We start from the raw sequence: 23,397 nt of genomic DNA, 5'->3' as shown, positions 1-23,397 counted from the left end.
AAAATGGAGGGCTGTATAGGAGGTAAAGGTTAGAATAGTTTAAAAGGTCATCACAACATCATGGGCTGAAGGGCCTGTACTGTGATGTACTGTTCTATGTTCTTAATGAAATCTGTTTGTTCCCCTCTCACCCCCACTGTCTCTTGCTTTCCCCATCCCTTTGGAACTCCACTGCTTCAAGCTTTATCTGTTTTAGAAAGTATCTGATTTATGCTATTTTTGTCAAAGTAGGTAACTTCACATATGTGGGGTTAAAATATACTTACCACTGTTTTGACCATTGATTTAATCTGTTAGAATCTCTTCATGATAGAAGCCCTCATCTATGCTGTTTGCAGTACTACCCATCATTGGGTACACAACTTTAATCCCAAGGTCTAGATGATTTGCAAACGCACGGCATAGTTGTGGTACTAGTATGGCTTTAGTACCTTCAGCCAGTAGTATGAGTATTAGTTGACAACGGCTCAGCCATTTTAATTGCATTCCTTCTATGATGGTTCCTGTACTTTACAAGGTAACTGCTAAAGTTTTATAGACGAGGTATTTTCTTCCTGTTTACTTGCGATAATCTTGCTTTAATATTGAAAATTAAAATATTGTGAATCCTGAAATCTGAAACGAGAATAAGAAATTACATACAGTAGGTCACACATGATTTGGAGAGAGGAGAAGAGGTAATGTTTCAGTTCAGTAACCTTTCATCAGAATCTATGATAATGTAAAGTTTTTGATAGTCATAATGTGGTTACAAAAGATGTCTTAATACCCATTATAATAGTAATTCTTTACTTCTAGAATAGGGTTTGTCAAATATTCCTGTGCTCCCTAAAGTGATTTTTTTTTTTCCATTTAGGGACTTAGATTAGAAGTGGAGATGATAAAAAACATGCAGTAGAATGTTTGAATCTACTTATTAGTTTTTGTAAAGTATGTAAGTATGAGAGTAATATGGGAACAGAATGAAACAGCAGCTGCTGAAGAACCGAAATAAAATCAGAAGATACTGGAAACAGTTAAGCAGGTCAGGCAACATCTGTGGAAATAAAGAGTGTTTGAATGTTTTCTCTTCCACAGATAATGCCTGACCAGCTTGTTGTTTCAAGCATCCTTTATTTTTATTCAAGTGTTATACATGTGCTTAATAGATATACAATCTGAACAATATGAGTGTATTAACATCTAATATTTGATGTACCAATATTTCAAGATTGAAAATAAATTAAACCTCAGTTTTTGGAAATAAAGTACATTTTCATTTCTTTTCTTTCACCTCCTTCCCAAAAGTCACTTGGAGGAGTTCCTGGAACACAACCATTGCTGCCAAGTGGAATAGACCCAACGAGACAGCAAGGTAAATACCTATCTTAGTTCTCTATTTCATGCTGAGTTCTTCTGTAGTGGTATGAGATGTGATTAAAATCCTCTTTCTGTTTTTCGTGTCCTAGTTATGTTTATTGCATTTGGTTATATTTGTAGAATGCCCTGGCTTCTGCTGGGTTAGTTCAGGGTAATTCCTTTCACTTGAATAAATTCCATTCAGGATGACTCAATTCTGTAATCTTTTTCGGCAGTTTAATAATGTTCTTCAGAAGTAGTTCCCTCCCACACAACTGATCGCGATGAGTTAAGCATCTTTAAGAGCTACAAGTAAATTGCGTTAATTTGCAGGTCTTTGAGAAGGTGCAACTTTTAAGTGCAAGTATGCAAATAAATACATTCAGAAAGATTTTGAATATTAAACATTTAATAAAAAATTCACAGCCTAATCTAGATAGAAAATAGTTAGGTACGCATTAAAATAATTATAAATAATTTAAACTTGGTTAATCATAGGTGATGGATATTATGATATGTACTTCTTATCTATAGTGATTACGTGCCTGTACTTCCTCAGGAAGCTAAGGAAATTTGGCATGTCCCCGATGACTCTTACCAGTTTTTCTGGATGCACCATAGAAATCATCCTGTCCAGATGCATCACAGCATGGAATGGCAACTGCTCTGTCCAACACAACAAGAAATGCTGAGAGTTGTGAATGCGACCCAGTTTATCACACAAACCAGCCTCCTCTCCACACTTATAACTACACATTGGCAAAGCATCTAACATAATCGAGGATCCTTCTCACCCTGGTCATTCTCTCCCCACCCCCACCTCTTATCAGGTAGAAAGTACAAAAACATGAGCATACGGACTGACAGACAGAAGGACATCCTCTGTACAGCTATTATTAGACACTTGAATGAACACCTCACATACTTTGCAGGTTAGAGTGTCAAAGAGTAATTGAACACTACAGCACAGAAACAGGCCTTATTCTGTCTTGTCCCGGACCATAGCCCTCCATACCCCTCCTATCCATGTACATATCCAAAGTTCACTTAAGTGTTGAAATTGAACCCTTATTCACCACCTCTGCTGGCAGCTCATTCCAGACTCTCACCACCCTCTGAATGAAGAAATTTTCCCTCATGTTCCCCTTGAACATTTTACCTTTCACCCTTAACCCTTGACCTCTAGTCTCACCCAACCTCAGCGGAAAAAGCCTACTTGCATTAACCCTATCTTTACACCTCATAATGTGTCAAGTTTCCTCATAATGCATGTACAGGTTTCCCCTGCCATCTGAAGGTAGAGCGTTCCTATGAAACGGTTCGTAAGCCGGAATGTAGTAAAGTGAAGAAGCAGTTACCACTTGTTTATATGGGGAAAATCTGTGAGCGTTCACAGACCCAAAAAATAACCTACCAAATCATGCCAAATAACACGTAAAACCTAAAATAACAGTAACATATAGTAAAAGCAGGAATGATATGATAAATACACAGCCTATATAAAGTGAAATACTTTTCTACAATCATTGCCGCACTGTCCACCGTAGCGAAAATCTCATGCAAACGCTCTCGGCAGAAACACTCTCTCCAGTAACCTTTAAGCTATGAAGCTGCCAAATCATACCAAATAACACATAAAAATACACAGCCTATATAAAGTAGAAATAATGTATGTACAGTGTAGTATCACTTACTGGAATCGGGAAGACAGCGCCAAGCACACTGATGATGGTGTGTTAGGCTGAGTTGTGGAGATTGGGGTGATGCAGTGGTCCCCAACCTCCAGGCCGCGGACCAGTACCGATCTGCGAAGTGTGCAGCGGTAGCCGGGATGCACCTAGCGCATCTTTAAGAAAAAGCCGAAATAAACAAGCTAATTAATTAGGTGCTGCCCAGCATGTAAATGTCAGCCCAGATCAGGATATCACGAGCGATTGCCGATTGCGTCGCCTCTGATCTGGGCCGACATTTACTTGCCGGGTGGTACCTAATTAATTAGCTTGTTTATTTTGGCTTTTTTCTTAAAGATGTGGTGGGTGCGTCCCGGCTACCACTGCATTCTTCACAGCAACGTATCGGTCCGTGGCCTGGAGGTTGGGGTGGTGGGACACTGGGGTGTCTTCTCATCGTCATCTGTTTCCATCAGGGCAGGCAGGTCATCTTCTGTGTCTGCCTGCCTCGATGTCGAAGGTCGAGGTTCGTCGTCTGCTGTGGCTGATGTGGAAGGCTTGCTTGACTGCTTAGCCTCGTGCATTTTTCTATCATACAGTTCTTTGTAAGCACTCAATCCATCCTGCAAATATGTCCTAAACTGACGTACCCTTTCAAATTTAAAGTCGTACTTTTCTGCAGTCATTGCAGCGAAAATCTCATGCAGTTGCTTCACGTTCAGTTCCTGGGCGACTTCACTTTTGGTCTGTTCGCTACTGCATTCGGTTTCGATTGTTATCCTTTCCTCTTCCGATTGCATCAGCTCTTCATCTATCAGTTCTTGGTCATGGGATGCCAAAACCTCTTCAACATCATATTCGTCAACTTCCACAAGCCAAACTCACTTTGTCCTTACTTCGTTCACCGCGATCGAAACGCTTAATTATGTCTAGTTTTATGCTAAGTGTAACACCCTTACGGGCTCTTCTAGGCTTTTCCGATACCTTAGGACTCATCTTGCTAACGGATGCTCAAAATAAACCAACATAAAGCATGGATGCTCACAGGCACGTGTTTAAGCAATACCGGCTAGAATGCAGTTCCAGGGGAGGAGCTTGGCTGCTCAGGGCGCGCGCTGTCTTTTTTGCGTGCTGCCTTTTTTCGTAACAGTGAAAACACGTTCTGTTAGCGAAAAGAGGTAACTAATGTAGGTCTTTCGTAACAGCGAGGTGTCGTAAAGCAAACATTCGAAATGCAGGGACACCTGTATTGAGTGTTTTGCGCTGATTCCACATTAGAATGAGCTAGAGAGTCATGAGACACTCCCATGGGGGTGCTAGGGTGCGGTATTCATAAAAGGTTAGATCATCACATTCTTAGGAAATCCACCACATGAAGACTGCTACTTAGTCTTTCCAGGAGAAGGTCCACCACTGCCATGTTCTTTGATTTGCCTTTCGCACGCCTATTGTGTCTCACCTTGTACTAATATCACTGATAAGTAGTTTAAATATTTGATTTCTCAGGTTATGGTAGTTGAATGACATTCAGGTTTATCACTGGCGGGACTGTCCTTGATGGTCCTCATAGAACGCAGAGCAGTTCAACACAATGCACACATACATGATGTTATGCTGACCTTTTAACCTACTCCAAGATTAATCTAACCTCCCTTTCTACAAAGCATCCATTTTTCTATCATCTACATAGATCATTTAATAGTTTCTGAAATGTCCCTAATGTATCTGCCTCTACCACAACCCCTGGCAGCACTTTCCAAGCACTTGCCACTCTCTGTGTAAGAAAAAAAACTTATTTCTGACAACCCCACTATGCTTTCCTTCAATCACCTTAATTTTGCCCCCTAGTATTAGCCATTTCTGCCCTGAGAAAAGGTCCCTGCTTGTCCACTCCATCAATGCCTCTAAGAAGTCTCCTCTCATTCTACTTTGCTTCAAAGAGAAAAACCCAAACTCACTCAACCTATCCTCATAAGACATGCTCTCTAATCCAGGCGACATCCTCGTAAATCTCCTCTGCACCGTCTCCAAAGTGACCAGCACTGAACACAATACTCTTAAGCGTAGTCTAACCAGGGTTTTATAGAGCTGCCTTTGAACCCCCATGTTCCTAGTCTGAACCTCTTACTACGGAATACAAGTTGCCTTTGTTTGATTTCTTTTAGAGTTGGATTGTTCTGGTAAATTAGCCACCATTCATGCTTGACAGGGTTCCACGACATGTGTATGGGCTAGTCAGCATGTCTGCATTCACTCATGCACAAAGTAACATGCTCCTGTACAGACATTCACACTGCTGTTCTTTCCCCCACTCACCCTGGCTTCCTGAGGGAGGGAGGTTGGTGCTTTCGCTGGAGCAAGTGGGGGGTGATGGAGGGTTGATGCTTTTGCTGCTGCATGTGCATGGGGGGCTTTGGGGCTCTGACATTTCTGTCGTTCATTCTTTGAGGTTTTCTTTTTTTTCTGAATGCCTGCGGAGAGTAAGAATTTCAGGTTATATATTCTCTGATATACATTCTCTGATATTAAATTGAACCATTAATCCTTGGGGGTTGTCAGCTGGAGGATGAAGAGAGGTAAGGGAAGGATGTGAGGTGTTGTACTGGTGAGTGAGGTCTCTGGATACGATCTGCAGAAGTAGTTGGTAGCAGCGGGACAGAGAAAATTTTGCAGTAGGGGAAGGGTGAGAAAGTGGTTGTAGTGTTAGTAGGTTAGAAAGGTAAAATTGAAGAGAGAGAGGATGAAAGTAAGGTTGGAAGAAGGAGGTCCAAAACAGAGTAGCAGGAGGTCATAGGGTAAGTGGGTTATTGGAGGAGGATACTCTCAAACACAGAGGATCAAAAGTCTATTTCTGAAGATAGTATATATTAACTTTATCTTTTGCCTCTAATTTTTCTTAACTTCTAAGTTTTTTTTGCATCACATTGCCTAATGTTTAAAATGCCTCTGAATTCCAGAAATAGTTAATCTTTTATTTATTTACTCAATTTCTTAATTAGCTAGCTGTTTAGGGTTACTTAGTTAGTTACCAATGTGCCCACACCGCCCAATTATACCCATGTAACTAATTAACCTACTAACTCCTATGTGTTTGGGATTTGGGAAGAAACCAAAACAGCTGAAGGAAATGCAGGTGGTTACAGGGAGAATGTACAAACCCCTTACTGACACAGCAGGAACTGAACCCAGAACACTGGCACTATAATAGCATTGTGCTAACCGCTATGCTACCGTGCTACCTCTGGTTAAGCCGTGAGCTTTTAATAAAGCTTCCATCCCAGCATTAAAATTGTTGTGTTTTCTGGGGAATGGTCTTTAGGCACATCCTGATTCAGGATGATTCACACAACAGGTAAATGCTCTAAAATCTGTTTCAAGCGATTTTTTTTTAAAGAAGTATCTATAAGTACTGATTTGGGTCAGATATTGTGTTTGCATTTGAGCACAAACTTGTGAGGGCAAAACCATTTCTAAAAGCTGGCATCATTTTCTGTGTAGTTTATGCCAGAACCCTCAGTTTCTTCCAAAGCAGAATATTTATCTGTTTTCTGTTGGGGCAATGTATTTAATATGTAATGTTCTGAATTAATTCTGGTGCAGTTATTTAGTGGATGGCTCCAAAATACATTTCTGCTTAATATATATAATTTATGAAATATACAAATGAACTAAAATGTTTTATCTTTGCATTTGCCTTGATGTTTTGAAGGAATTTGATAAAATTGGAGGATTAATTTGCATTTGTGACATTTTGACATTCAGGACATCCAACCATGGGTGGACCAATGCAGCGAATGACTCCTCCCCGGGGTATGGTTCCCCCCTTAGGACCCCAGGTAGTTAGTAACTGTCTTTATATTATTGACTATGTACATTTTTCACATGCAAGCTAATGTATCAATTATTCAGAATTACTTATTATTTTTAGCATGCTAAACTACATACATTTAAAAATGTTTGGCACAAAAATTCCATATTTTGATGTGGTTGTGGAGGTTTAAGTTTCCAGTAAGCTTTCAATATAATTTGTTTTGAAACAAAGGCCATCGTCCTCGTATTCTACTAGGGAAATCATTAATCTGCTTTCCTTTCTTTCCCCCTTCCTCTCTGGTTTTTGTTTTTTTATGGTAGTCTGACCCTTGGTTATCATTGCAGAGTTACGGAGGAGGGATGAGACCCCCACTGAATGCTTTAGGTGGTCCTGGCATGCCAGGGATGAACATGTAAGTAAAGCAATGAATTTGTATATTTCAAGTTGGCAGCATCAACTGTCTCTCTCGATGTTGTTGGCGGAGCAAGGTTTAATAGATGCAGACTGTAGATTTGGTCACTGATTCAGTTTTTATGATGTGTTCTAGTTCTAGTATGGTCGCTCTTTTTTTACTACTTTTGGGTGACTTTTGAATGAATTGGGGTGGAATACCTGCACGCTTTCCATCCATGCTGGGTTACGAGCTGGTGATCTCTTTGGAAACTCACCCGGCAGAAGGCAATGGCAAACCACTGCTGTAACTTGCCTCGTACATGATTCCCCACTATGTCAGAGAGGCGTGGAGGAAAATCGTCCGCTAACCGGATGCAACATACCTTTCCTTCACAGAAATGTTAATTATGTTGCCTGTGAATGTGGAGATTACTGCACAGCTAAAACAGATTTTTTGGATGTAATTTGTTTAAAATGGGGATCATTTTGGATAGTTGTTCATCCTAGGTTGAACTCAGGCAAAGTTATGTCTAACAAACCTGTTCAGTGAAGTGCAGTTCAAGATTTGAAACAGTCTTAAGGATTAAATTTTATTTTATAGCTTTAACAAAGTGAAGGCCCATTGCAATATTGAATTGTGTGCAGTAATTTTATTATTATCGTGCCATTATATTGTCAAATTTTCTGAAATAGAGTTTTGTAAATATATTTTCTGAGGTTAAATTAGGATCTTAACCTTTTTGTTTGTAACCACATTTCTGGCATAAATTGTATATCTAACACTGGTAAGTGGGATTTTATTCATCTACCATGGTGGCTCAGTGGCTAACACAGTACTTTTCATCACCAGCTGTAAGTTTGGGATTCGATTCTCACCACTGTCTGTAAGGAGTTTGTACATTCTCGCCATGACTGTGTGGTTTCCTCTAGGTGCTCTGATTTCCTCCTACATTCCAAAGGTTAGGGTTAAGAAATTGTGGGCATGCTATTCTGGAAGCATAGCGACACTTGCAGCACAATCCTTGCTGATTTGATTTGGCATGTACAGTACATTTCACTGTATGTTTCGATGTACATGTGATAAATAAACCTAATCCTAACCTTAGCAGAGCGGTTGACCCTGTGGACATGTCAGAAGCTGCTTATCAACTTCACTGAAGAAAAGCTTAACTGTGGGCTCATTAATTTTTCATGGGGATTAATATCATGTCAAATAGCCAGTGAACATCATAAACACAAGAGATTCTGCAGAGGCAGGAAATCCAGAACAACACATGCAAAATCCTGGCGGGACTCATCAGGTCAGGCAGCACCTATGGAAATGAATAAATAATCAGTGTTTCAGGATGAGACCTTTCATCATTTCTGGGTAGGGATGGGGAAGATACTAGAATAAGAAGGTAGATGGAGGGGAAGAAGGACAAGCTTAGAAGGTGGTAGGTGAAGCTAGGTGGGTGGGAAAGGTAAAGGGCTGGGGAAAGAATCTGATAGGAAAGGAGAGTGGACTGTAGGAAGGAGGAGGGACACCAGAGCGAGGTGACAGGCAGGTGAGGAGAAGAGTGAAGCCAAAATGAAGAATTAAAGAAGGAAGGAAGGAGAGGGGAAAAAATTACTGAAAGTTGGAGAAATCGATGTTGATGCCATCAGGTTGGAGGCTACTAGATGGAATATAAGGTGCTGCTCCTCCAACCTGAGAGTGGCTTCATCATGGCAGAAGAGGTGGCTATAGACAACATGTTGGAACAGGAATGCAGATAGGAATTAAAATGGTTGGCCACCAGGAAATTCACTTTTTGCAGGTGGAGTGGAAGTGTTCGACAAAGCAGTCTCCCGATCCACGTCAGATCTCACCAGTGTACCAGAGGCCACATTGGGAGTGCTGGATTCAGTAGCCGACCTCAAAAGATTCACAGATGAAGTGTTGCCTCACCTGGAAAGACCATTTAGGCCATGAACTGAGGTGAGGGAGGAGGTAAATGGGCAGGTGTAGCATTTCTGCTGCCAGCAGAGATAAGTGCCAGGAGAGAGATTAGTGGGAAGGAATGAATGGACTGAGGATACGATCTAGTCTGTCACAGGTAGAGCCCTCCCCACCATTGAGCAGAACTATATGGAGCATCCAGGAAAGTAGCGTCCAAGATTAAGGACCCCCACCACCCAGACCATGCTGTCTTCTCACTGCTACCATCAGGAAGGAGATACAGAAGCCTCAGAATCCATACCACCAGGTTCAGGAAGGCATTACCCCTCAACTGTTAAGCTCTTGAACCAGAGGGGATAACTTCACTCAGCTTCACTTATCCCATCACAATTTATGGACTCACTTCAATGACTCTCTATTTATTGCTTGTTTGTTTGTTTGTTTGTTTATTTATTTATTTTGTATTTGCATAGTTTGTTGTCTTTTGCACATTGGTTGTCTGTTCATCCTGTGGGTGTGGTCTTTCATTTCAGTTGTGTTCCTTTGATTTTATTAGGCATACCTGCAAGAAAACAAATCTCAGGGTCATATGTGGTGACATATATGTACTTCGATAATAAATTCAGTTTGAACTTTGAATCACAAAGGAAGTGATCCCAGTGGAAGGCGGAGAGTTGGGTGGGCAGGGGAGAGGTAAAGAGGCATTTGGTGGTGGAATCTCGTTGAAGGTGGTAGAACATGTGTAGAATAGTATATGTGGAGGCTCGAGTAGGTGAGGACGAGAGGAACTCTATTCCCATTAAGGCAGCGGGAGGATGGGGTGAGGGCAGCATCAGTAGTAGAGGAAGGGAAACCCTGTTCTTTGAAGGAGGAGGACAGTCTGATGTCCTCGAAAGGAAAGCCTCATCCGGGGAGCAGTTGTGGTAGAGACGAAGGAACCTATGGAACATGGGCATCTGTAGAAGTTTGTCATGGTTTTAGATGACATGCCGAATCTGTGCAAACTTCTAGGAAAGTAAAGGTGCTCCATGCCTTCTTTGTCATTGCACTTATGTACTGGTCCAAGAATAGATCCTCTGAAAGGATAACACCAAGGAATTTAAAGTCACTGACCCTCCCAATCTCTGATCCCCAAATGAGGACTGACTCGTGGACCTGTGGTTTCCTCCTCCTGTAGTCATAATTAGCTCTTTGATTTTGCTGATACTGAGTGAGAGATTGTTATTGTAGCACCATTTGACCATATTTTCAATCTCACTCCTATATGCCGATTTATCACCAACTTTAATTCGGCCAGCAGCAGTGGTCTTGTCAGCACTTAAATGTGGCATAGAAGCTGTACTTAGCCTCACAGTCATATTTATAAAGGGAGTCAGTTCCCTCAAATATTTAAGAGGCATCGAGACAAGGACTTGAATCTCCAAACCATAGAAGGCTATGGACCACATGCTGGTAACTAGGATTATAGATAGGACTTGATGTCCGGCATGGATGTGGTTGATCAAAGGCTTGTGTCTATGCTGTTAACCCTGGCTCAATGTACTCTACCTATATTGAAATGAAGTATATGCTGAGGAGTTCCTGTTTAAAACCTTTTCATTAAATTGATGATCAAAAAAAGCTCTGCAAAATGAAGAAAATGCATGTATTACCTTTCAAGAAGATAGCAGAGGTGTGATGCATAGTGTCACGAAACAATATGAAATAAGTAGATTTATTGTGATGCTAATTTGTGCTTTGATGTTTATCCACTTTTGAAGAGTGTTCAAATACGGCTATTTAAAACATGTACTGTGCAACTAACTAGCATTTTCCCAAGAGACAGGGACAAACTTTTATGTTTTACTGGCAGACCTCTTCAACGCAGCTATTCACTAACGGTCCAAGAATATTAACACATATTCTCTGTATATTGTGCGCACACAATTATAATAAGCAATTTTGAGGTATTTTCTAAGCTTGCACCACCAGCAGGAAGTCTAGTCCAGCACACCCACAAATTGCTTGTGTGTATTTGGCAGTCAACCTAAACTCAGAGATCCCTGGCATTCCGTACCTGGATGTTACATACAGTTCAAGTGACTCAAAGTGCAGGTCTCTGAGCACCACAGATGGTTCTGAGAGTGACCACATGTATGTAATGAACAGAAATTAATGAAAAATAGAAAAACACTGCATGAAGCAAAAAGTGAAGATCTCAAATTGTGTGTCATCAGCGTCAGAGTGAACAGTATACTGGTCGTGAAATAAGCAAAGGTCTATCACGACAAACTGAAAATTGAAGGTAATTGTGAATCTTCAGCAGGCTGATTGCAGAAATTTAAGAAAAGGCACAGCTTTACAATTTTTATTGCGTCTGCTTATCATGAAAATCTAACACCAGAATAGGTCTATGGTGCCGATTATTTTTATACCTTGCATAACGGCGTTAAATTTTTAATGTGTCACTGATGGAAGTTTAACATCCCAACAAGCCTACAATGTTGATTGCTTTTATATCTTACATAAAACCTAAAAAAGATAAAATACAAATATGTGTACTGGAACCTTTTAAGCAAAGCATGGCATCGGAGGTAGAGACTGAAAACCTACCATTGTTTGTTATTGTTCAACAGCTGATTCAGGTATTTTGCTGAGGTGCTGGTTTTGTTACCCTGCACACACTATATTTTCATTATATTAATAGTATGTAATAATTTTTACTGTTACATACATATGTGTGATGAACAAGTGCAAGACGGACTGCTTACTGATAGCACATAAATTCAGAATCAGAAATGATGGTGATACCAAGCCATCTCATCATATATTCCAAAATTCAGAACACTTCCAGCCCCAAGCGTTTCAGATAAGGGGTATTCCACCAGTATTGGAGGGGATAGACTGGCTTTTGATCACATTTGGGATCGCCCTGCTGCCAGAGAGGGGAGAGGCTGCTGCTGTGCCTAGAGAACGTTACCCAGGTTTTCTGCGTTATGAATATGGACTTGGACTATGGACTTATTTCAGTCTTACTGTTTTTTTTATATTCTGTGTTTTTCATCCAGTCTTTCTCACTTTATTTCCTTGTGTGGGGGAGTGGGATTGGGGGAAGGGTGTTGATGATCCTGTTCTGCTTTTGTTCTTTTTTTTGTGAGGGGAGGGAGGATTTGGGGTCAATAATCGTGCTGCCGTTCTTTTCCTCCTAGGTTTTGTGACTATCTGGAGAAGAAGGATTTCATAGTTGTATACTTGGATAATAAATGAACCTTTGAACCTTTTTAAACTTATAAATGTGAATACATTTGTTTAATTATTTAAGTAACCCTGAAGAACATATTTCTATGGAATTTAGATCACAAAATGAATATGGTTTGGAAAAAGAAACTGGAAAAGGCCACTAAAAATAAATTGGCATTGGGATCTTTTGAATCATGACTTTTTATTGGTTCATTCTATTTAAAATTGTGAAGAGTGGAGTGACATTTGCAATCTTCCAGTCCTCTGGGACCTTGCCAGAATCAAATGATTCTTGAAAGATCATAACGGATGTATCTGAACTCTGGGACATAGATTATTTGATCCAGTTGACTTATCCACCTTAAGACCTTTGAGTTTGCCTAGTACTTTTTCCTTTGTAATAGTAATAGCACTCACTCTTGTTCCCTGACACTCACAGACCTCTGGCATACTACTTGTGTATTCCACAGTGAAGACTGATACAAGGTACCTATTAAGTTCATCCGCCATTTCTATGTTCCCCATTCGTTTATATCTACCTCCAAATTGTTATCATAAATGAATAAGAATTATGGAGCAGGCCACTAGATATATTTTGGCTGTTTGTTACAAACGTACTTTTAATCCCAATTATACAGAGTAATCACTACCAGTCATAACTAATGCCTTGTTTCTTTTGTTACTTAATGTAGAATCTCTCTCCTCCCTCTCCCCTCCCTCGCCCTTGCTCTCTGTCTGCCCCCACCCCCTGCTTCCCCTCTCTCCTCCCCCTCCCTCCTCCCTTTTTTGTAAGTAACTACGTTCTGTAACATAATCAGCCCTCTGGCAACGTGATTAAACTTGCTAAATGCCACATGCATCAATCTTCATAAAATGTATCTCATGTGCTATCTTATTAGTGCTTGTGAAAATGCAAGTATTTGACTTGTAGGGGTAAGAAACCTGCTCTCCAGTTACCCAGCTCAGGAAATTGTACCATTGTACTTGCCTTATTATCTGTGAAATTTGGAAATGTAGTAATATATGAGCTGAATAATGACAGATCTGAAAAATGGCATAGACAATGGGATGAACAGCAGACATTTGGTAGGTTATCTTTAAAGCAGCAAATTATGTTGTGGTACATTTAGATAAGAAGAATTTTGAGAGGCAATATGAACTAAGTGGCATAAATTTCAGGAGATTTGGGAACTAAGACCAGGGTATATGACACAGTGATGTCTGCTAAAAAAAAAAATCGAAGTAACTAAAAGGAAGTTATTTAAAACTTTCCTAACCTCCCTTGAGACCTGTGTCTGTTTCTAGGTATCATGGATTAATAAGGATGTCGAGACCCAGAAAATTAAGTAGCAATTTACCAGAATATTATAGAGTTATTGAGCACTACAGAAACAGATCCTTCGGCGCATCTAGACCATGTTCAACTGTTATTCCATTGACACACAACTGAACCATAGCCCTCCATACCACTCCCATCCATGTACTTGTCCAAATCTCTCTTAAGTATTGAAATCAAACCCACACTCACTGTTTCTGCGGGCAGCTCGTTCCACACCCTCACCACCCTCTGAGAGAAGTTTCCCTTCATGTTCACTTTTCACTCTTAACCCATGGCATCCAGTTGTAGTCTCACCCAACCTCAGTGGATAAAGCCTGCTAGCATTATACACTACACTATACCAACAAGCATTATACCCCTCATAATTTTGTATACCTCCATCAAATCTCCCCTCATTCTACTATGTTCCATAGAATGAAGTTCTAACCTATTCAACCTTTCCCTATTGCTCAGCTCAAGTCCTGGCAACATCCTTGTAAATTTGCTTATTGTAACATTCCTTATGTATTGCGCAGTACTGCTGCTGCAAAACAATAAATTTCACAACTTATGTCAGTGATGTTAAAAATATCTGATTCTGATGTCCTTGTTTTACCTCAATGAACTGTGTGAGGATTTGATCTCTATGAACAGTATGCAAGATTATCTCTTCTCTCTTATCGCGATATATAAGAAAATAAATTAATTCCAATTCCACCCCATCTTTGATATGCAATATAATGAGCACAATAGACTGCCTAAGGAAGAAGTCAAACCTAGTTCCTGGGCCTGTGACATTGGCTGAATGAACAATTCCATTTCTGATCATACACTAATAGTTCATTTCCACTTTCATAATGGAAGCCTGCGAGTCCATAGGAGTGCGTTGTTCCACTCTGAGCATCTGCGAAGCCTGTAGCATTGACAATACCATCTTCATACATTTCAACTGGTCTCTACCAATGTTCCCACTAAGGAGTGTGCACACATATCTTTTGCTACTAGTGCATAAAGGAATTTAAACTGCGCTCTAAAGGTTGTCGCCCTGTACCTCGTTTCCATGTTAAGAATATTTCACGATTGTACACAATCACGTCCCTTTCCCGTTTCTGATGCATGTGGTGTTGACAATGTGGAGTTTGCAATAATTTGCAGATTTTAGAAATGGCTTATTTTTATGTTTTTATTGAAAAAGTAATTGATTCAGTATGTTGAATTCCAAAGAAGCAAAGGGCGTGAAGCACAAAAGAATTGTTAGTTCGTTTCATGAAACAGTAGAAACTGCTATACCGAAAGCTCATGAGGTCAGGAAAGTGCAGCTACAAAAAGTATTTATATACAATACAGAAACTGGTGTTACCTGTGTGTATTGTCGTGATGCAAACATCACTGGAGAATTTGCAAGTGGGAAGTGGAGTGGTAGTTGGAAACTGTACTTTTTAAGCCATCACTTAGCAAGCTAATCACATATGGACAATGTGCAAAAGCTCCGGTGAGAAAATCATGGCATGGTAAGGTGCCACATCTCTGATGGTTTGACCTGAAATGTTGACAAACTATAGAGTTTGCCTGACTCCCAAATTCTTCCAGCATGTTGTGCAGGATCCATCTTCTGCAATCTCACATGTCTCTACTTCTTTCTCTAAATATTTTACCTCAAATTGACCATCCCCACTCAACGACATGAGAAATGATTTTCATTTCTGCAACTACTTATTTACCGGGGGGGGGGGGGGGCGAAGGAATGGAATATTGACTCAGACCATGAGAGGCCTGCTTTCATGCCTTACAAGGTGCAGATTGGAAGTCTGTGTGGGGCGCCACTCCTATTATTTACATAAACCCTCATAAAATACCTGAAACTTCCATTGCAATTGATCTTTTAAACCTACTTTCTAATTTCTCTTTTTAGTTTGCTTATCCAGCTTAAAAAACCCATGGTTTTTTTATTGTCAATTGATTGCATGCAATCTGCTTATTACCTGTAAAAACCCATGCTTAGGAATTGGAATTCATCATTGATAACATTGCAGTGAGTATAATGCTTCACAGAGCCAGTGATTGTAATTGGGGTTCAATTCCCAATGTACATGTAACAAACAAAGCTAATAATAGTGCAGTTTTCTGTTACCGTACCCATGTAAGACTGGTTAAAGTTGAGATTTAAAGTGATCTGTGTGTCTTTCTACACGTCACCAAAGGCCATGAGGCAGATGCAGCAAATAATTAGGAAGACAAATGGTCTGTTGGACATGATTATCTAGTGTCCTGGCAACACTGCCCCTAGAGTACTGTGTACATTTTTGATTTCCTTAGCTAAGAACGATACACTTGCCTTCATATAGACAACAACGAGATTCATTAGACTGGTTCCAGGAATGACAGGTTTGTCAGAAATGAAAAATTAACGGCTTTAGAAATGATGTTTATTTGTCATATGGACATCAAAGCATTGAAATATATAGTGAATGTGTTATTTGTGTCAATGACAGCACAATCCATGGATGTGCTAGGGGTAGCCCACAAGTGTCACCACGCTTTCAGTACTAACACCACATGCCCACAGTTTACTAACTCTATATATAGAGTTTATAAATGGGGAAATCTCATTTGACTCTGAGATGAGCAGAAATTGCTTCTTACAAAAAGTGGACATTTTGAGTTCTCCATCTCAGAATACTCTAGAGAGTCAGTCATTGTGTCATTCAAAATAGGGGTCAATTAGATTGGTGGACATAAAGGGAACCAAGGGATAGGGAAGTAGTGCAGGAAATTGGAATCAGGATGATCAGCCATAGTCTTGACAAATGTTAAAACTGGCTTGAAAGATCGTACAGCCACTCCTAGTAAAAGTTAGCTTCATATTTCATGTATATCAAAACACACAGTGAAATGCGTCATTTGCGTCAAATTAGATCAGCGAGGATTGTGCTGAGCGGCCAACTATCAGGGATGATGGCAAAGCAGCAACGGCTGGAGCTCCTGGGGACAATTTGGAAGGGGCAGAATAGATATATCCCAAAGATGAGGAGGTATTCTAAAGGGAGGATGAGGCAACCGTGGCTAACTAGGGGAGTGAAAGTCAGCATGAAAGCAAAAGAGAGGGCATATAATAGAGCAAGAAAACCAGCAGAAGGCAACTAAAAAAAGATATAAAGAGAAAAAAAAGATGAAATAGCAAAGTAAACTAGCCAATAAAATGAAAGAGGACACCAAAAGTTTTTTCAGATATATAAAGAGTAAAAGAGAGGCAAGAGTGGATGATGCACCACTGAACAATGACACTGAAGAGGTCATGCTTCTTTTCACATTCTGTGTTAACAATTTGAATGATGGAGCTCATGGCTTTGTAGTCAAGTTTGCAGGAAGACTACAGAAGGGCTGAATAGATTGGGAGAATGAACAAATTGAATATAGTGTAGGGAATTGCATGGCCATGTACTTTGGTAGAAAAAAATAAGGGCATAGACTATTCTCCAGTAGGAGAAAATTCAAAAATCAGAGGTGCAAAGGGACTTGGGAGTCCTTGTGCAAGATTCCCTGAAGATTAACTTACAGGTTGAGTCAGTGGTGAGAAAGGCAAATGCAATCTTAGCATTCATTTCAAGAGAATTGAAATACAAGAGCAAAGGTGTGATTCTGACGCTTTATAAGGCATTGGTCAGACTTCGTTTGGAGTATTGTGAGCAGTTTTGAGCCCTTATCTAAGAAAAGATATGCTGGCATTGGAGAATGATTCTGGGAATGAAAGGATTAACATATGAGGAGTGTTTGAGGGCTCTGGGACTGTACCTACTGGAGTTTAGAAGAATGAGGGGGGAGCTCATTGAAACCTATCGAATACTGAAAGGCCTGGGTAGAGTGGATGTGGAGGTGATTTCTCCTACAGTGGGCAAGTCTAGGATCAGACGGCTCAACTTAGAATAGAAAGATTTCCATTTAGAACAGTGATGAGAAAGAATTTCTTTAGCTAGATGGTGGTGAATCTGTGGAATTCATTGCCACAGTCACCTGTGGAGGTCTATATTGAGTATATTTAACACAAAATACTCTGTAGATGCTGGGGTCCAGCCTGAAACGTTGACTGATCGTTTCCACAGATGCTGCCCGACCTGCTGAGTTCCTCCAGCTTGTTTTGAGTAAATTTAAAATGGAGGTTGATTAGTTCTTGGCTAGTCAAGTCTTCAAGGGTAACAGGCAGAAGGCAGGAGAATGGGGTTGAGAAGGATAATAAATCAGCCATGATGGAATAGCAGAACAGACTCAAATGGCTGAGTGGCCTAATTCTGCTCCTGTGTCTTATGGTCACAAGTGTTGCCGCACTTGCCACAATGTTGCATGTCCACAACTCATTAACCTTGACCGTATGTCTTTTGGAACGTGGGAGGCATCCATAGGAAACTGGCGTGGTCACAGGGAGAACGTATAAACAGGACAAACACCTTACAGACAGCAGCGGCAATTGAACCCTGATTGCTATCATTGGCACTATAATACTTTACAATAACTGCTATACTACCCTGCTGCCGCACTACCTTGTGCCACATCACATAAAAGTCTACTGTGGCGATCAGGAAAAGTGGGAGCAGAGGGAATGTGATGCTGTCATGTATAAGGGCCCTCCCTCCACCTTGTGTGTATGGATCTGGTCAGTCCCCTTTGCAGGGGGTACCCCTAAGCCACTGCAAGGTGTGGGCTGGATACAGGGCCCATTACCACTGTATGCAACTTGCAATAGAAGCAACAGATCTGTTTCACAAGAGTGTGACGCTTGAAAGGGTCTCTAGTGAATTACTTGACATAACATTGAAGAGTACCACTGGGAGGTTAATTGTGTTAACACTGATGTGACAGTGTGTATCCTGTAATTGGCATCACACTTCTGAGCTGTGTACATTGTACTCTTGGTATTTCTGTGTGTTCGTAACAAGGACGGTATGTTTCGAACAAAAGATTCAGATCCTGCAAGTGGAAATGAAGGATGCCTGAACTATGACCAATGGTCACTAATGGACCTAAGATTTAGACATAGAAAAATGTGAGCAAATGGGTTCAATTTCTAAGCATAATCTGTACCCTGCTTACTCCTAAATTCAATGCATTTAACCTGTATCTTAGACACCTCATATTTAAATATTCAACAAGGCTGAGTTAGTATTTGACTTGCCATTTTTTATCTCTAGAATCTGTGTTTATTGTGCATTTTAAAAACTTTTTGAATCACAACCTATATCCAATGGGACAAATCATAAACTCAAGATTCTGTAGATGTTGAAAATCCGGAGCAACATATACAAAAATGCTGGATCTTAATGGTTGGGATCTTTGATGATTTCCTTGTGGCTGCACTCCATGTAATTGTGCTCAGTGGTAGGGAGGGCTTTGCCTGTGACGGACTGGACCCTATCACTTTCTGTAGTCTTTTCTGTTCCTCGGCATTGGTGTTTCTATGCCGTGCTGTGATCCAACCATCTATAGAAGTTTTTGAAAGCTTTAGAATTCAATTGCAACAGAAGTATGATTAATATTGGGACAATTCAATCGGTTATCAATAATTGGGAATGGTCTTGATGAGCAAATTTTCATGGAAATTGTATTTTTTGTAAAAAAGCTATTGAGTAGTGATAATAGAATAGTTTAATTATTCATAACACAAGAAATTCTGCAAATGCCGGAAATTTGTAGCAACATACAAAAAGTGCTGGAGGAACTCAGCAGATCAGGCATATCTATGGAGAGATATTAACAGTCAACATTCTGGGTCCAGTTCTGATGAAGCATCTCAACCTGAAATGTCCACTGTTACTATCCCTCCGCAGATACTGCGTGACTTGCTGAGATCCTCCAGCATTTTGTGTATGATACTCTGATGTAGTAAAACAAGTTTTAAAACATTGAATTGTATGTCACCTTATAAAATAAGAGTGAAGTTTTTAAAAGGTGCTTACATATTGCACCAGAATGGCTCTACCCTGTGTGACATAGACACTGCACCAGGGCGGTATTTGGTGAGGTGGCTGTACCCTGTGTGACATAGACACTTTGATTGTCAGTTGCATGGATTGCATGTTGATTGAATGCCAAAAGTTGTTCAGTTGTTTGAATTAAAACTCCTCCTTTCACTGGTTGTTACAGGGGTCCCGGAGGTGGTCGACCGTGGCCCAATCCACCTAATGCCAACTCAGTAAGTATAATGCATGTGACCCACACACAACAACACAGCAAGAAATAATCCTGTGCAGTTATATGTTCAGCTAGTATGCATACATTGAAAGATGTTCATAGTCTACTTGTTCCTTTCACATTTGCAGTAATTACTCACAATTAAAAACAATGAACTTCTATGGACTTTGAAACATAATGGAATGCAGTAAAGAATGGAATCTGACTTATAAGACCTTAAGATAGATCAGAGCTGAATTAAGCCATTCGTGCCATCAAGTCTGCTCCGCCATTCCATCACGGCTGATTTATTCTACCCCTCAAGCCTATTCTCCTGCCTTCTGCCCATAACCTTTAATGCCCATACTAACCAAGAATCTATCAACCTCCGCTTTCAATATACCCAATGCCCTGGCGTCCACAGTGGTTAATTTCACAGATTCATTACCCACTGGCTCAAGAAATTCCTTTTCATCTCTGTTCTAAGAAGATGTTCTATTTTTTCATCATCAACTTTTAGTAGTTTTTGGCCCTGGTAATTCGACACTGATTTTTTACTATTAATACCATCATCTTTGTGAGATTTAGTTTTAGATTGGCTGAAGAAAATATGAACTTTATTGAGACGCAGTGCAGAATAGGCCCTTCAAACTGTACTGCCTAGCAGTCTTCCGATTAAATTCTAGCCTAATCATGGGACAATTAGCCTAGCAACCTGCACATCTTTGGACAGTGCTCAGTTTGCTGTAGAAGTTATTGTATGAAGCAACGTATCTCAAGTGTTGTTACTTTGCTTTCCACCTTGGGTGGTTCTCAGTATTGTCACTGTAATGCCATTAACCCAGATGAGAGGTGCAAAGTGACAGCTGATAGTTTTGGTGAATGATGAGTCATGATCAATTATAAAGCTGCTGGTTTCACCAAGTATTATATATGAATCACTTGTAAAGTAATTGGTAAGTTCCTGTTTGTAATGTGATGTGAAGAAGAATGTTTCCCTCTCCATCTATCAATTGCACATTAAGCAAGTTGTATATAAAACTATGCGCAAATAAACATAATGAAGTTTGATAACTAACTCTCAAAATGAGATTTCAATTCATTATCATGGGCAGATACTTTGGGTTTAGCTATTTTGTAGGAGCAGTTCAATGCAAAGACATTAAAAGCTATAAATTATCAAAATAAAGGAATAATGAAGTAGTGTTCATGGGTTCATGCACCGTTCAGAAATCTGATGGCAGAGAAGAAGAGCTTGTTCCTAAAACTTCAGGCTCCTCTCTGATGGTAGTAATGAGAAGAGGGCATGTCCTGTATGGTGGTGGTGGGGAAACTCCTTCTCCCAATGTCTCTTTAGTAATTTATTACCTTAGCTTTATGTCACAGATGTTGTGTCCTTTCACAGAATATCAAGGATTCCATATCGTTGAGACTTCAGAATCAACTTATGAATGAAATTCAAATATAGAAGATCGATAATAGTGAACGTAGAACGTAACAATATAGGAAAGGGTCTTCAGCCCAGAAAGTTGTGCCATTCTTTTAACCCACTCTATTAATCTAACACTTCCCTCCTGCATAACCATCGATTTTTCTATCATCCATGTACCTATCTAAAAGTCTCTTAAATGTCTGTAATGTATCTGCCTCTATCATCATCCATGTATCCATCAATCTGAGTGTAAAAAAAAACACTTAACTCAGACATCTCCCCTATACTTTAATCACCTTGAAATTATGCCCCTTTAAAGGCTTTAAATTATTTGTGATCTCATTAACATTCTGATTCAGGCTTTTTCCATCTTGGTAAAGGGAGCAAGGGTGACTCTGACAGTTATTTTTATTGCAGATACCATATTCATCAGCATCGCCTGGCAACTATGTGGTGAGTTGTATTTTACTCTCCTTTGTGTGTTATGTCGCATTGTTCAAACACAAAAATAATGTGCTAGAAGTCCAGTCATACAGTGTATATGACTGGAAAGTGCACATCCAACTGGTGTTTGGTAGTTTTGACTGATGTCCAAGTTATATATATTGCAGTCCATTAGTAAATTGATAATCATTCTGGTAAAATAGCTCCAAGCACAGCTAGGTATCAATGTATTTACAGTGAGGAATTGCCTTTGATGTTAAACAAGAGATACAACATCTTTAGCTTTGTGCATATCTAAATTTGAAAGAAATAAAACAAGAAAATCAGATGGATTTATCAAGTTCACTGGTAGCTGATAACACTTTGCACTTGCTTTAAGTGTGGTTTGGCAGTGAGAAGATCTGAATTTATGTTAGGCATTAAAATGTACTCCATTTCTAATTGTTGGATGTTCATTATAGTGAATTTATTTAACCAGAGAAACAGCATGGAACAGGCCCTTCTAATCCAACAAACTACACTGCCCAGCGACGTACCTATTTAACTCTAACCTTATCACAGGACAACTTACAATAATCAATTAACCAGTACCTCTTTGGACTGTGGGAGGAAGCTCCTGGAGCTCCCGGGGGAAGAACGTACAAACTCCTTACAGACAGCGCTGGAACTGAATTCCAAACTCCAGTGCCCTGAGCTGTAGTAGTGTCGTGCTAATCACTATGCCCCTGTAGTGCCCAGGCTCTTGAATTCATTACAATTGAATTGACTTTATTTCTTACATCCTTCACGTACATGAGGAGTAAAAATCTTTTTGTTACATCTCCATCCAAATGTGCAATCATAGTAATTCATAATAAATAGAACAGTCGTGTAACATAGTACAGTCAAATCAGCGTGAATTCATTAGTCTGATGGCCTAGTGGAAGAGGTTGTCCCGGAGCCTGTTGGTCCTGACTTTTATGCTGCGATACTGTTTCCCGGAAGGTAGCAGCTGGAATAGATTGTAGTTGGGGTGACTCAGGTCCCCAGTGATCCTATGGGCCTTTTTTTACACACCTGTCCTTGTAAATGTCCTGAATCGTGGGACGTTCACATCTACAGATGTGCTGGGCTGTCCGCACCACACTCTGCAGAGTCCTGCAATTAAGTAAGGTGCAGTTCCCATACCAGCCGGTGATGCAGCCAGTCAGGATGCTCTCAATTATGCCCCTGTAGAAATTACTTAGAATTTGGGGGCCCATACCAAACTTCCTCAACCGTCTGAGATGAAAGAGGCGCTGTTGTGCCTTTTTCACCACACAGCTGGTGTGTACAGACCACATGAGGTCCTCAGTGATGTGGATGCCAAGGAACTTAATGCTGTTTACTTTCTCAACCCCAGATCCATTGATGTCAATAGGGGTTTGCCTGTCTCCATTCCTCCTGTAGTCCATAACCAGCTCCTTTGTTTTTGCGACATTGAGGGAGAGGCTTTTTTCTTGATACCACTGTGACAGAGAGATGACTTCTTCCCTGTAGGCCACCTGGTTATTGTTTGAGATAAGGTCAATCAATGTAGTGTTGTCGGCAAATTTAATTAGCAGATTAGAGCTGTGGGTAGCAACACAGTCAAGTGTATGCAGGGAGTAAAGGAGGGGACTTAGTACACAGCCCTAAGGGGCTCATGTATTGAGAGTCAGAGGATTGGAG

The 23,397-nt window shown here is 40.2% G+C and overlaps 1 protein-coding gene and 1 long non-coding RNA gene across 3 annotated transcripts in view; one reads left to right on the top strand and one right to left on the bottom strand.

Annotated features, from left to right (window-relative positions):
- Nucleotides 1–23,397, top strand: part of ssbp2b (single stranded DNA binding protein 2b) — a 371,929-nt gene that overhangs the window by 314,121 nt on the left and 34,411 nt on the right. Inside the window, exons 11-15 of one of the 2 annotated variants that reach the window (XM_063068536.1) lie at nt 1,288–1,354; nt 6,771–6,844; nt 7,164–7,231; nt 19,806–19,854; nt 21,682–21,717. In XM_063068536.1, coding sequence (XP_062924606.1) covers nt 1,288–1,354; nt 6,771–6,844; nt 7,164–7,231; nt 19,806–19,854; nt 21,682–21,717 — 294 coding nt within the window. Of the gene's footprint in view, nt 1–1,287; nt 1,355–6,770; nt 6,845–7,139; nt 7,232–19,805; nt 19,855–21,681; nt 21,718–23,397 lie in introns of both variants that reach the window. The other variant, XM_063068537.1, reaches the window with a different exon arrangement.
- LOC134357227 (uncharacterized) overlaps nt 1–23,397 on the bottom strand; it is a 31,945-nt gene that overhangs the window by 3,618 nt on the left and 4,930 nt on the right. The window contains exon 2 of the long non-coding RNA XR_010020572.1: nt 267–615. This is a non-coding gene — a long non-coding RNA (uncharacterized LOC134357227). The remainder of the gene's footprint in view (nt 1–266; nt 616–23,397) is intronic.

This window comes from Mobula hypostoma, chromosome 16 (genome assembly GCF_963921235.1).
Source record: "Mobula hypostoma chromosome 16, sMobHyp1.1, whole genome shotgun sequence".
Taxonomy (NCBI): Eukaryota; Metazoa; Chordata; class Chondrichthyes; order Myliobatiformes; family Myliobatidae; genus Mobula; species Mobula hypostoma.
This window is presented reverse-complemented; position numbering and strand designations above follow the sequence as displayed.